The 15,470-nt window shown below is 50.3% G+C and overlaps 1 protein-coding gene across 1 annotated transcript in view; it reads right to left on the bottom strand.

The window, feature by feature from the left end:
- Positions 1–13,832, bottom strand: part of rbms3 (RNA binding motif, single stranded interacting protein) — a 148,096-nt gene extending 134,264 nt beyond the window's left edge. The window contains exon 1 of the mRNA XM_031576518.2: positions 12,434–13,832. Within this exon, the coding sequence (XP_031432378.1) occupies positions 12,434–12,508 (75 nt within the window). The 5' untranslated portion in view covers positions 12,509–13,832. The remainder of the gene's footprint in view (positions 1–12,433) is intronic.
- Between the last annotated feature and the right edge of the window lie 1,638 nt (positions 13,833–15,470).

Below are 15,470 nucleotides of genomic sequence, written 5' to 3'. Positions count from 1 at the left end.
GGCACTTGGGGAGCACGAGGAGTCTAATTAAGGTCTCGCTTCACACTCACTCCAAAGCCCTTGGCCTTGTGCTCCCCCTCTGCCCTGTGTGTGTAACCTGTGTCACCCTCAGCTCATAAACACACACACACGCTCACGCTCTCATCACAAACACATTAGAGGACGCACATCTATGTATGTACATGTATGTACACATACGCACACACACGCACACACACACACACTGTGGAAATACGTATGCTTAAAGAGACACACACATGCACATGCACACACATACACACTTAAAAAACGCACATGCTTGAAGACACACAGGCACGTGCACACGTGCACACATGCAAACACGCACACATGCACGTACCAGCACACATACACACTGACTTTTAAAAGCGCGTCTGCATAAAGACATACACACACCCTCTTCCTGAACAAAGGCTCATACCCTTCTCTGAATTTTAATATGCTCTCTAATTGGCTCATTTAGACTTCCCTGTGTCAGGATTTTTTTTTTCCCCCCGCTTTTTTTTTTAAACAAATGTCTGCCATTAAGCGGGGAGCAGAGAGTAATTACAATCTACCCCATGCACAGAGGAATGACTCTAGAGTCACTGCTGTTTCCACGGAAATAAACCTTCTGCCTCACGTCCTCCTCCTCCTCCTCCTCCTCCTCCTCCATCACCACCACCTTCCACTCCACTCAGCCTAAAACTGGAGGCCCAGCGCTCTCTACCCCCACCCCTCGATCAACACCCTGTGAAGAAGCACAACCCGGCCGTTGCGCCAGGGTCCAATCCAGCACCTAGTGCCCCTTAAGCGGCCACCACTCGCACTGAAGTGACAGAGGCCACAGCCTCTGTTGGGAGGGGGGGAGGGAGGAGGGAGGGAGGAGGGAGCTCTCCTGGGAGAGGGAGGGAGGGAGGGAGGGAGGGAGGAGGGAGGGAGGGAGCTCTCCTGGGAGAGGGAGAGGCACCTTGGTGAGTCAATTTGTCATTTTTTTTCTGCCGGGGAGACTTCAAAAGTGGCGGCGGGGTGACCGCTTTTCTTGCTTGACCACTGTGCAAATGTGGGCCATTATGGCAATGGGATCAGCTCCTTCACACCGGCAGGACATGGAAGGGCATGAAGAGGGAGAACATGGCCCCTCGCTCCAGCTGCAAAATGGCTGGCAAGTCTCTGGGCCCCCCCCCCCCGTCCCCCTCCCACCCTCCCTGAGTCTGAACACACCTGATGGAAGCGTAATACCCTTTCTGTCTCGGTAGGGGACAGATGAATCAGAGAGAGTGACTGCGACGAAACGGACACAACGGGATTGACACGGCAGAAGCGGCAGACCCGACACGGGGAGAGAGTGTAAAAAGGGGACCACAGCTCAAATGGAGGGATCCGTGTTAAAGACCAGCTCGAGGGGGAGGAAGAAGAAGATGAGGAGGAGGATGAGAAGAAGGAGGAGGAGGAGGAGGTAGGGAGGCTGTCTGGAGACGTGTGTGTGTGTGTGTGTGTGTGTCTGTGTGTGTGTGTGTGTGTGTGTGTGTGTGTCTGTGTGTGTGTGTGTGTGTGTGTCTGTGTGTGTGTGTGTGTGTGTGTGTGTGTGTGTGTGTGTGTGTGTGTGTGTGCTGTGCATGCATTCTGGCGGCGCAACAAGAGCTCTCTGGCAGGCCGAACAGTCATCGCATCCGAGCGCCGCTTCTATTTCTGCTGCATCGACCGGAACACAGATATGTCTACTGTGCGCCCAACGTCTGCTGCTGCTGCAGTGGAATGATACTATTGTCTTCATGTGTGTGTGTGTGTGTGTGTATGTCTGTGTATGTGTGTGTGTATGTGTCTGTGTGTGTGTGTGTGTGGGGGGGGTGCGCGCATTCCATGCCACAACTTTTTATCCCCTTTTTATCAATTCATCAGTCAGGCAGGACAACCCTGGGAAAGCTTCAGGATTTGTTAATGGCTGTGATGTGGCAGTAGGATTGGTGTTGTTAGTGGCTGTGATGTGGCAGTAGGATTGGTGTTGTTAATGGCTGTGATGTGGCAGTAGGATTGGTCTTGTTAATGGCGATGGTGACATGGCTGTGATATGGCAGTAGGATTGGTGTTGTTAATGGCGGTGATATGGCTGTGATGTGGCAGTAGGATTGGTCTTCTTGGCTCACTGGACTGTCTTGTAAACGCTGATGTTCACGGCTGCTTTGCATTAGACGGGAACATGCTGCTGCCGCTGCTGCCAAGAGTGAGTGGAATACAGGCAAAGACCTTTGGATATTTAAAGCAAGGGATGATGGTGATGATAAATTAAAGACGGTTCTCACAGCAATTGCAGCAGATTTCAACAAACTGAGACTTGGTTCTAACTCAGAAGTAGGAGATGTTTTTGGCAGATCATTGGTTAACTTGCGGAATACTCTCTAGGGCTGAACCAATCGGCTCACACTTATGCAGAGAGGGTCCCTTTACTGCACTTAAGAAGTTGCTGGGAGACGAGGAGTCATAAAACACATGCGGCACTACCCATAAGGCCACACCTCCACTCTTCTGAACATAACTAACTGGGAGTAAAGTGGGGGGGGGGGGGGGGGGACGTCCCCTCCGGTGGGGGCCCAGAGTACAGTGTGTGAGCCTCAGGGGACTCCCAGCCTCCACACACACCACCCAGGGCTGGCTGGGGGACCCTCAGGACCCAACTGAGCCAGACGAGAGCCATCTGGAGGAGAGGAAGCGGAGTGGAGCACGTGGATGGATGGAGGGGTAATCACCACGGCGACCGGCGGGAAACAAAGCGCTGGTGTGCTAGAGTTGCTGGTGAACCCATATCAGGTGCAGATGTGGTGTGTCTACTCTACTTTACATTTCCCTCAGCCTGAGGCGCTAAATGTTTGTGCGTGTGTGTGTGTGTGTGTGTGTGTGTGTGTGTGCGCGCCTAGTGTGTGCATGTGCGTGTGTGTGCGAGTGTGTGTTTGTGCGTGTGTGTGCAAGTGTGTGTGTGTGTGTTTGTGTGCGCGTGTGCGTGCATGCATGTGTGTGTGTGACAGGTAGGCAGTGTGTTAGTGTGAATGAATGTGGTCATGTATGTACGTATGTGCATGAGTGAGACTGTATTCTTCTGAATATGTGTGCACAAGTGCATTTTTATGAGCGGATTTCTTTTGTTTCACATTTGTGTGTGTGTGTGCGTGTGTGTGTGTGTGTGTGTGTGTGTTGTGTGTGTGTGTGTGTGTGTGTGTGTGTGTGTGTGTGTGTGTGTGTGCGGGAGTGTGTGGTGAGATTAGCAGTCTTTGCAGTATCTCAGCTTCAGCCCAAAGGCCAGCATCACACACTGAGTCTGTCTGCCTGTCGTCTCTGCCGGACTAATCCTGTCAGGCTTTTATCCCTCCTGCCCTCTCTTTCCTATCCTGCACACACACTCTCCTCTTTCACTGAAACATTTACGCACACACACACACACACACACACACACACACACACACACGCACACACACACACACACACACACACACGCACACACACACACACACACACACACACACACACACACACACGCACACAAACACACACACACGCACACACGCATGCACACTCCAGACACGCTCTCCTTTCACTCTCAAAGACACACACACACGCATACACACACACACGCAAACCACAAAAGACAAAAACACACAAGAGCCACATACTCTCACACAGTCACACAGTTAGAACCCAGCTCACTGCCCAATCAGTTGGACAGAGAAAGAAGCAATAAAAGATAGTAAAGAACTCATTTGGATCACACACACTCCACCATCAGTTTCTATCTGTGTGTGTGTGTGTGTGTGTGTGTGTGTGTGTAGGTGTCTGTGTGTGTGGGAGGAAAAGAGAGAAAGAAAGACAGAGTGTAACGAGGACCAACACAGTGGAGAAAAGATAGACCAGAAAGAAGCGAGTGAAAGAGAGAGAGAGAGGGGGGGGGAGTGGAGGAGGGTCGAGAGTGGAGAGGCCGGAGAGGAGAGGCTGTAATCAAGAGCATTGCAGTGTGACAGATAGGTTGGCTAATATCCCTGAGCCGGAGCTCCGGTAGCTCCTGTACCTCCGTGGCAGAGCACTGAGGCGAACTGAACCATCAAGAGGAACCAGACCGAGCCATGCCGTGCTGCCTCATCTGCCGTAACTAACGCAACACTTCCACCGACTCCACACGCCCCCGCCGCCGCCACTACCACCGCTAACACCACTAGCACCACCAGTCCAGCAGGGCCGCGACACCATACCAACAGATAGTGGTAATTAATTATGTGGCCAAACTGGCAGACAGACCACATTAGAGCCAGTGAACAGCAAATCAGGCGTGCTCTCATGAGCCAGTGAGCACAAGGAGAACACCCCGGTATTTTTAGCAGAAATGAAAAAAAAAAAAAAACAGCGGGCGCAGCCTTTTTACTCAACACGGCCTTATACAGAGTCGTCTCAGAGAAGACTAACAGGCTCTTTCTGCCCATGCTCTGGCGGAGAGATTGACTTACGTGATACGGAGGAGGAGGGGATGGGGAGGGGATGGGGAGGGGGGGGAGCTTGCTCTTAGTGTCATTAGCCATCACTCTATTTGGCCACAAGCCCCTTGGATTTGTTTAGACACGTTTCGGAGTGTCTACCGTGCAAATTATTCTGATTAGAAAGAAGGAGAAGGGGAAAAAAAAAAGAGAAGTAGTGTTGGCTGAGAAAATTAATTCAACTGGAAGCCAACAAAAAGGACTATTTACATAAGCTAATCCACGCTGGAGCCTTAGCTTGCGGGGCTAAAGCTATAGAAGCCTGAGCTAGTACACGGATAGATTTAGTTATTAATCAACCATCACTGCAAGCACTTTAAAACTCAAATGTCTGTTTACTTCATCTGGTGACTGGGAGGAGGTCCGTCCCCCCCCCCCGTCCCCGTCCCCCTCCCCGTCCGCCCCCCCCCCCCCTCGTCCCCGTCCCCCGTCCCCCCCCCCCCCCCGTCCCCAGCACATCTACAGCGAGCGTTTCCCATTGCCCTGTCTTGTGGCCGTCTTCATTCCGTCTTCAATGCCTTTCATTTGACTCCACTGTATCGCTCGGCGCACGCCTGTTACACCAATGGACCAATGGCCTTGTCTTTATGGTGGGTTAAGTGCAGTTGTAACTGAATCTGATTAGAGCAGTTCTCTTGTGGCTGTTACAGCGAAGAGGTATGCATGAGTTGCGCGAGGGGGGTGGCGTGTGTGTGTGTGTGTGTGTGTGTGTGTGTGTGTGTGTGTGTGTGTGGGGTTGTTAGAGCACAGAGAAGGGGGAGGGATTTTTTCTTTTCCTTTTTGTGTTAAATCCCAGAAGAGACTGAATTCCAGGATTTATGATGCTTTACTCGTACAGTCCTCCCAGGGTGTCCTTGGCTTTGACTGGGCATGGGGGCTGGGCATGGGGGCTGGGTGGGGGGTGGGTGGGGGGTGGGGGGTGGATGGGTGCTCAGCTGAGGGTCTGATTAAAAAACAGAGGAGAGAGAGGGGCGAGAGAGGTAGAAGGTGGGAGACGACAGTAGAGGATGGAATGTCCCTCCGAATCGCCCCGGGTCAGCATCTCTCTCTCCCACATGGAGACAAGACTCAACCTCCCTTTCATTTTCCACTGTGTTTGATTAATACACTTTTACTTGCCTCACCCAAGGAAAAGAAAAGAGCCTGTTCAGAAAAGATGAATGCGCCATGCTCTCTCACTAAATGTTTAAGTCTTATAGAACCATCACAGTCAATAGAAGGACTTGTACTTATCCTAAATGGACAGAGCTGTTTCTCACAGTGCAGATAAGAATACACTAACTTTCTTTATTTCATTATTTTAAGTTAAAATTTTTAACACATTTCAATCATTCCGAGAAGTAAACCGCATAACATCAATTCAGACTCTGAAGAGATTAACTAGCGTACACACGCATTTGAGTACGAATATAGCATTCTAGAGTCTTCTTTGGCGGAATGCTTAAATGCATTAGACCTTGACATTAATAGTTTCCCCGTACGTATGCTGCGCGTCTCCCCATGTGGTCCCTCGCATCATCCCAGCATGTCCAAAGAAATGAGATGGTTTAGCTAAACCCTGACGCAGCTCAACCCTTTCATGCCGTCCCGGCGTAATCCCAGCGGAACCCCGCACATATCCCTCGGCGCCTTTAGAACACAGCCACCATCACCGCGGCGCTGCTGGACCATCGCTTGTTTCCCAACGTGACACACATTTCCCCTCGCCGAGAGCCAAACGCGCAGGCCCTCATTTCTCCGGCGGTGGCCAGGGGCGGATCGGAGCATTGACAGTAGACCTTGATCGATCTCTGCGCTTGGCCTTGTCGCGGCTTAGGGTTATACTCTCTCCGTCTCGACTATTTATCCCCTATATGGAGTCTTTGTTGAGCACTTACACCAATGCCCTAAAAGGACACGCCGTGGAAAAAATAGACAAATTAATAAATAAATGCAAGTAGGGCCCTTTAAAAGCAGAGAATCCATCAGCCTCTCGTTGTTACAAAGTGGCCCTTTATTAAAAATGCAACAGGCCCATTACTCTGGGACAAGGGCCTCTCCCATACGGCCCTCTCTCTCTCTCTTTCTTCCTTTTCTTTCTCTCTCTCTCTCTCTCTCTCCTACACACACTCTTTTCTCTCCCCATTTTCTCCTTTTGTACCAGGAGAAACAGACTGTTATCTCTGCTTCCTGGGCTCTGGCTAGGCACCAATCTGCTTCTGGATTCAGATAAATGTCCCCATTGGCAATTTTTTTGTACACCTCCCCTCAGCACGCTTCTTCGCCCTAGAAAACATGGAGCTCTCACATACATGCATGCAGCATGCCTACATGCAATATCATTAGACGTTTATTGACTTGAGCAGCACCCGACCATAGAAACTCCCTTGCCACTGATGAAGCGCAACCACGGTGTGATCAGTCAAACCCTGCTCTTCTGGCACGCATATCGTACATTACATGGCAAACGACTTTCTAATGAGAATCATCACGCAGAAATAAAAACACACTCCATCTACCTACTGCATGCATTCACGCTTGTTGGGTAAGAATGTCCCCTTTTTTTTTCCCAACCCCACCCGAAAGAACAGATGGTTGGATCGAATGCCCAGGACACAGTGGGATAGAGAGAGGGAGAAAGAGAGACAGAGAGAGAAGAGAGGGAGAGAGAGATGATGATGATGATGATGGGGAGAGAAAGAAAGAGAACCAGGCAAAAAGGTAGGATAGGAATAACCAAGAGAAGCCATTTGGTTCATTTTGTGTCATGATTTCTCCGGATCAGGCGGTGATTCAGCAGACGTCTGATCCTTAAACTGGCAAAGGCAGGGTTCGTGTGTATGCCACAGAAAAGCCTGTGCGGGAGGACCTGGTGTGATACCGGCATTATCCCCACCCCCTGCTGGGCTACATCCTTGTGTATGTAACGTGATTTGCCTAATTTATGATTTATTTATTTGTTTGCCGCTGTTGTTCATGTTCAATGTAAAAGACAAGCTTCAAAGGGAGGAAACGTTTCGTTTCGTTTCCTGTGTACAGGCTCGGAGAAACAACAGCCTATCCATGTCTGAAAGGAGAGCGAGAGAAAGGGAGAGATGAAAAGCGAAAAAGCTGTCGAACCACTGTGTTCTACCGAGTGAACAGCGTGCGTTCCACTACACCGCATTGAGCAAAACTGTGCAAAGTCTGGTGCGCATTTCTTTTGAACCCAATTTCAACATGGTTGGCACATGAATACTGCAAAGCCGCGCGTGTCAATAATTCATCCCCGGCCCTGCACTTTCGGGCTCGTGGAAATTTAAGAAATGTTATGCTCTGGCACAAAACCAAACAGGCACTTTAGAATTTCCTCAAGCAGCGCCCCTTAGTTGCGGGGGCCCGGGTTTTTGCGGCCGCCAGAGAAGCCAGGCAACGCCGACCCGAGCTGGGCTTTAGTGTTCTGTGTATCGGAGAGAGACAGGAGAGGGGAGAGAGAGAGAGAGATGGAGACAGGAGAGAGACAGGAGAGGGGGGATAGAGATAGAGAGAGAGAGAGAGAGAGAGAGAGAGAGAGAGAGAGAGAGGAGAAGGGAGAGAGAGAGATACACACAGGAAGCATTTCACTTTCGCAAAGCGTTGAGAGAACCTTCCCTGTGGTAGGATTCACATGTATAATTCAGCTCCACACAAGCTCACACACACACACACACACACACACACACACACACGCAGAGCAAAGAGCAAGTCTCTCACACAATCAGAATAGAAGAAGGAGAGGCCTCATTCTCACTCCCCCACCCCACCCACCCTGCACGATATCTCTCTATCAAACGCAAACATCAAACGCAGCTCATCCCTCAGCATTTCCCAGCCCTTCCCCAGGGACAATGACAGGCAATACACCTGGCCCCTGCAGGAGGCCACAGGCCCATTTGGTCTCTGTGGTGTTCATTTTTTTTTCTGCAATGACTTCAGGGTTGATCATTGAGGATGTCTCTGTCACGTTCAGATTGCTAATTGAATGTGAAGGAGTCACTCGCTGGGATAAAAGCCCTCTTGAAAGGCTAGCATTTGTGTTTACGAACAAATGAACAGGGTTTGCGTGTGTGTGTGTGTGTGTGTGTGTGTCAGGAGGAGGGGTATGTAATCGCTCTAATGTAGGGACAATGGAGGTTTTAATTACACAAATTATCATAAATACCTTGGAATCCTGGCAGAAGAACAAGCCTATTAATTCCATAAAAAAAACCGAAAACATCCATCCATGCTATTTTAAAAACATCCACGCAATGAAAAAAAAATCATAAATTCAAAATAATTGAAATCATCTGTGGTTAACAGGAACCTTTACCATAACAACGGGCTATAGCCAGGCTGGCATGCCCGATGCCAGAATGGCATGGCATAATAAGGGTGGCCCTGGCACCTAACGAGCTGCCAGTCTCAGCCTCCCATGGCACTGCAGGAATGCGGCCGCCGTGCTGCGTGTCGTCCAATGCAGGGCAGTTAGCACTCACTCATGCTGAGAGGAGAGCTTTAAACGGCCGGATGGATGTTATTTCTGCTGCACAAAAGCTGACCCCTCTCAGTGTAACTGAACACCCTCCCTCCTCTCTATCCCCACCTACACACACGCACACACACACACACACACACACACACACACACACACACGTAAATGCCTATGTGCACACACAGGCACACACATCGCTCTGAGATTACCTACCCTCCCTCCCTTCCTCCCTTCCTCTCTCCTCTCTCTCTCTCCTCTCTCTCTCTCTCTCTCTCTCCTTCTCCCTCTCTCTCTCTCTCTCCGCCCGTCGCATATCTCTGTCTCACGGACTAACAAGCACACTCTCGCTCGCACACAAGTCTGCACAAACATGGAAAACATGACAAATAAACACCTACACACCACATACACACACACACACACCTACACACCACATACACACACACACACACACACACACACACCACACACACACACACCTACACACCACATACACATACACACACACACACAGCTCCCCTTTTCTCTCTTTTCTCTGATAGAAAGGAGTGTGAAGGACTGACTTCATGCTGCTGATTCAATGGCAGAGGGGCCCCACAGCCTTCTGTTGACACAACACCAGGGGGGAATTACTTGCCCTTAAATCTATTTAATAAGTCGACGGTGCTAGATGCCTGTCAAATACACTTCCTCCTCCTCCCACAGACACACACACACACACACACACACACACACACACACACATAACTTAAATACACACATTAGCACAAGGAATGAAACACATCACAAACACACATATCACCTTGAGGGCTTGGAATTTTCTAACTGTGTATGTGTGTGTGTGTGTGTAATATAATGCATTAAGTTCTAACTGATGCCACCATACCAGCCATGTTATTTTCGGTGCTTTTATTAAAAACAAATTAATGAATTCCTTTAAACTACTTCTGGTGTAAAAAGCACTTCTGTGTCATCTCACATCTCGTAATTCCAGTCTCAGAGTCTCAAAATGGAACCGCCTCGTGTATTCATTCAAACATCCCAGCTGAAATACCACCTGGCCCACAGGAAACGCTCCCCTTATTTGAAGGCAGCCAACTCTTCCTCTGAGGGCCATACTGTAGCCGTGTTTCTTCTCTTTGACGCCACTCTTCTAGCTCTCTCTGATTAAACAGTGTTTTCCATCTGCAGGGGAGAGGCAGCGTCGGGTGGAGGGGGGTGGAGGGGGGGGGGGGTGGGTGGGGGGGTGGGGGGGGTCTGCCACTGATTGGGTGTCAGGTGCCTCTCTGCTCCCTGGTGATTGATATCCCCATGAGGAATGCCTCCTCGCGCTCACTACACCCGAATCAAGATTAATAAGAGGCCATTTACATCTCCAATCACAGTGAAAGGCACCCCCCTCAACACACACACACATACATACACACACACTGACCGCACATACACTGACCACACACATACACACACGTATATGCACTCAAACGCTGACCACACACACAGACACGCCGAACACACACACACACACACACACACACACACACACGCCGACCACACACACACACACACACATTCTTTACAAGAGACCCTCCATCTTAACGAGAAAAAGCCGAATATCTGCAATCTGATACGGGACATAACTCAGAGCCAAAGTGCTCTCCTTCCTCTCCGATAATCTGCCAATCAATAATTATTACCAGCCCGGTTGTTCACTCCTAATCTCCCGCACACACGGCTTAGGACGATGGCGAATCGTAGGCTGACTTCGCTGGCAGTAATATCACGCCTGCACACCGGCTTCTGAATCAATACCTGACATATTCAACAACCAAGCAATTCTATGGGGTTAATTGCTTTGTTTGATGGCACCAGCTTTTCTCGGGCAAATTGGCACGGGAGGACAAATAGACGGGTACTAGCGGCTTGGGTCTCGTAAAGATCCTTTGGTGGAAGGCATTGAACAACTGGAAATGGCAAGGTCCCATTCAACTTGACCTTGAAAGGGAAGACAGAGAAAGAGAGAGAGAGAGAGAGAGAGAGAGAGAGAGAGATAGAAAGAGAGAGAGAGAGAGAGAGAAAGAGAGAGAAGGAGAGAGAGAATGGGGGTGGGGGTGTGTGGGGGCTGCCTGGTTGCAGGAGGGGAGGGGAGGGGAGGGGAGGGGAGGGGAGAGGCTGCCTGTTGAAGGCTCCAGAGGGAATTCTCCAGGCGGTGGGACAGGCTCTGCAGCGCTGCAGAGGAGCCCAGGCAAGGGGGCGCCACGGCGGCAGCATCGGGTTGACAGATTGGCCCGGGTGTGCTGTGGACAAGCGGAGGTGGTGCTGCTGGAACGGGCCAATCCTCACAGAGAGGTGCGCCACGGTGATGGAGAACCACACAGCACCACTGAGGCAGTCTACAACCTGGTCCACAGAACCAGCAGCAAAGCCCAGGGAAGCTCACAGAAAACCCAGCCATTTGTTTGTATGTCTAAGCTCTCTCCATAACCACAAATGATTCCCAAACAATCTCAATGGAAGCCACATACACTGGACATTCCACTTAGATGTGAACAAGTCATTCTCATTACTTTCTTCCTCTCTCTTTCTCCGTCTCTAATTCAATCAGAAGCACTCTTACACACTCATTACTCATCCTGCTCTCCCTCCCTCCCTCCCTCTCCCACACACTCTATCTCTCCCTCCTCTTCGTTCCCCCTCACACTCTCTCCATCCCTGTCTCACACACACATACCACACACTTACTCACTTATGTAACATAACGGCCAACTTTTCACTCGGCACAGCGCATAAAAGCAGGTATGAATCACCGCGGCTGCCAGGAATCCCCAGCCTGGCGATAGGCTCCCATGGCAATCGATCACAAGGCCGTAATCAACTTGTGATCACTTCCTGGTGGAGAAGTGCTCTGTGAGAGGAATGCATTCAAATCCCCCAAAAACGTGTGTGTGTGTGTGTGTGTGTGTGTGTGTGTATGCATGCATGAGTGTGTGTGTGTGTCTGCATGTGTGTGTATATAGTTCTTTTTGAATCATTGCATTCTTAGGTGTCCTTTTCTGTGTGTGTGACAGTGTGTGTGTGTGTGTGTGTGTGTGTGTGTGTGTGTGTGTGTGCATGTGTGTGTGTGTGCATGCCTATGCAACACAGGGAGATGGTGTCACGTTTAAACCTGTCACCCCCCCACACACACACACGTCAGCTGTACCCTAGATCATCAAAGGAGTGTACCTGCAGCTCGATAGCCCATCAATCAACTGCAGCATGAGCCTAGCAATGGGCACAGACTCGGGGACACACAGAGGAAAGGAGGAGAGGAGAGGAGTGGAGGGGAGAGGAGGAGAGGAGGAGTGGAGGGGAGAGGAGGAGAGGAGTGGAGGGGAGGGGAGGAGTGGAGGGGAGGGGAGGAGAGGGGAAGGGGTGGGGAGCACACACACAAGGACCAGGCACACCATACCTTCGTCTGGAGATAGTGAGGGTAGTAGTAGGTGTACTGGGGGTACATTGGTTGCTGTTCCAAGCGTTTGCCCATGTAGCTGGAATCCTTCTGGCGGTCGCGAAGGGACGGACGGACGGACGGAGACTCTGTGGAGCGTCAGAAACGCCTCTGGCTGATGCCCCACTCACTCGGTTCCCCCGGGGGTGGAGGCTGGCGTAGATCCGTGGAGAGGCGGAGAGGTGGACAGTGAACCGGACGGAGATGGACAGAGAGGTAGAGAGAGAGAGAGAGAGAGAGAGAGAGAGAGAGGGGCAAAATTGGGACCGACGTGGAGTCGTCTCCGGACCCTCGGGCTGTCCTGTTTTTTTTCCGTGTGTGAGGATGAGGAGTGGCAGTGAGGAGGAAGAGCAGGGAGGGGGAGGAGGATGGAATGAGGCACACAGGTGCTGCCCAGAGCAGAAAAAAGACAGAGAGAGAGAGAGGAGAGGAGAGGAGAGGAGAGGAGAGGAGAGGAGAGAGTGGAGGCAGAGAGGGACAGAAAAAGAGTGGTGGTGGTGGAAGAGGACGAGGAAGAGGAGGAGGAGGAGAGACGGAGACTGTGTACCGTGGCGTTCACTTCTCAGAAAAGCCGGCTGGTATCCTCCTGTTCATGCCTTGGCTCTCTTTTCTCACTCTCTTTTCTCGCTCATGCGCTTTTCTCTCTCCTCTCTTTCACACACTGACTTCTCTTCCTTCGCTTCCTGCACAGTGTCAGATCCTGTTGGAGGCTGACAGATATCCGAGGTGCACCTTCCACTCCGCTCCACGCTCAGATTGATGGACAATGCCTAGATGCAGACGAACGACTCCGAGAGAGAGAGGGAGAGCTCTTGGATGGATGGATGGATGGATGGATGGATGGATAAATGGATAGATGGATGGATAGATGTCTCAAAATCTCGAGCAGCCAATGTGACAAAAGCCCTTCTGATGAAATCTCCCCAGCCGAAGAGAAAATACAGATCCCCACGAGAGCAAACTCCTGGCAGTCAGTAATGCACGCCAAAAAAGCCCCGATCCTCACTGATCCCCAGACAGACACAGAGAGAGAGTGAGAGAGAGAGAGAGAGAGAGAGAGAGGGAAATGTTTCTTTTCTTAAGAAAAAACACAAACGCGAATACAGTTGTCCACTCACAAGACGCACTCCTCCTTTTCCTGCTCTTTCTTTCTTTCCTTCCTTCCTTCTCTCTCTCTTTTTTTCGCAGGGATCTCTTGGTGCCTTCTTGTCTCTTCTCCTTTCCTCTACAACGCCGTCTTCCGGGCTGCCTCTCGCGCGCGCTTGTGTGTCTGTGAGAGAGAGTGTTTAGCGGCAGAGAGAGAGAGCGTGCCTGCCTGCGTGTGTTTTTGTGAGTGTGTGTGTGTATGCATGCGCGCCTGGCTGTGGCTGTGTTTGCGCCTGCCTGCCCGTGCGTGCAAGCGTGTGTGAGAGGCGGAGATAGAGAGAGAGAGAGAGTGTGTGTGTGTGTTTGTGGGTGTGTGCTGTGCGTGTGTTTTTTCTGTGTGTGTATGTGGTGCTGGCAGCTCCCCGCTAGGTTGAGGACTAAAGGGTTTCGCCTTCAGCTGGGCTACGCTACGATCCTCCTCCACAGGGCTGGAAGGAGGAGGGACTTCCACTCCACTTTCTTCCCCCTGAAAGGCTGCTGCCGGTAGGAGGGTCTAAGCCAGCCTCTCTCTCTCTCTCTTCCTCTCTCTCTCTCTCTCTCTCTCTCTCTCTTCCTCTCTCTCTCTCTCTCTCTTCCTCTCTCTCTCTCTCTCTTCCTCTCTCTCTCTTTCTCTCTCTACTCCTGAAGGCTGCTGGGCTCACAGGCAGAATGCAGTTTAAAGAGAGGAGGGAGGCATACAGCAAACAGCCGAGGCCCCCTACTGGAACATCTCAGACCTAACATCTCTCTTCTCTCTTCCTTTCCCTCTCTCTTTCTCTATCCATCTCTCACACTCTCTCTTCGTTTTTTCAAGATTGTTTTTTTTCACTCACCTACTTTTGTCATGTTTCCTATTGCTGTCTCCGAGCACAAAAAAAGATGAGCACATCAACTGAAACATGATGACACCTTACACAGAGATCTCGTGGAGTGGTAGGCGGACACACTGACACGTTCTTGAATGTCAAAGAACTCCGCCATGTGCGCTAACACTTAACACCACACAACAGTTTAGGTCCAAACAGCAGGAGGCTTTGACACGACACTATAAAAGCTCGTTATACATCTGAGACATTGAACATCCTCCCATAGCAGGCGACACAAATGACATAATACACCATGACTGTCATAGTGTTCTCATAGCCAACTCTCTCTTCTGCGTCTGAATCCAAAAACAGGCACCGTCACACTAAGGCGTGACATGAGGCGACAAGATGTAGAGATCATTCTGGAAACCAAAGGAATGCGTATAATGGCACCGCACCGAATGAGCACTTACGTGATAAAGATGGAGGGAAGATCTTAAAGAGATGCCCGTCATACTTGGAATGCAAATATGTATGTGTGGAGAAATCCAGATACACATGCATACTTGCAAATACACATGCATACTTGTAAATACACTTGCATACTTGTAAATACACATGCATACTTGTAAATACACTTGCATACTTGCAAATACACTTGCATACTTGCAAATACACATGCATACTTGTAAATACACTTGCATACTTGTAAATACACTTGCATACTTGTAAATACACATGCATACTTGTAAATACACTTGCATACTTTGTCAATAATTGAGACATCAGCTACCAACATAACAAAAGCTTAGACTGCACACCTACACAGACACACAACCACAAAAAAGGCCTCGCAGCATCCTCTGTTATCATTACGTACTTCTTTATTCGATTTCACTCTTAAATGATTTCAGCATCGCTAGAGCCGGCTTTGAAAGTGAAACTGTGTCTGTGTTTTGCTGGGTGTGTGGGAGCACAGCTGGACCGTAGCGTATCGGCACGGCGATGGGGAGCGATTGCGCTGCGGCTGGCGGGCGCAGGGGGTGAGGGGGGGGGTGTAGAGAGGG

The sequence above is a fragment of the Clupea harengus genome, chromosome 11 (genome assembly GCF_900700415.2).
Source record: "Clupea harengus chromosome 11, Ch_v2.0.2, whole genome shotgun sequence".
In the NCBI taxonomy this organism is placed as follows: Eukaryota; Metazoa; Chordata; class Actinopteri; order Clupeiformes; family Clupeidae; genus Clupea; species Clupea harengus.
Note: the sequence above shows the minus strand (reverse complement) of the source record. Positions and strands in the feature narration are given on the sequence as shown.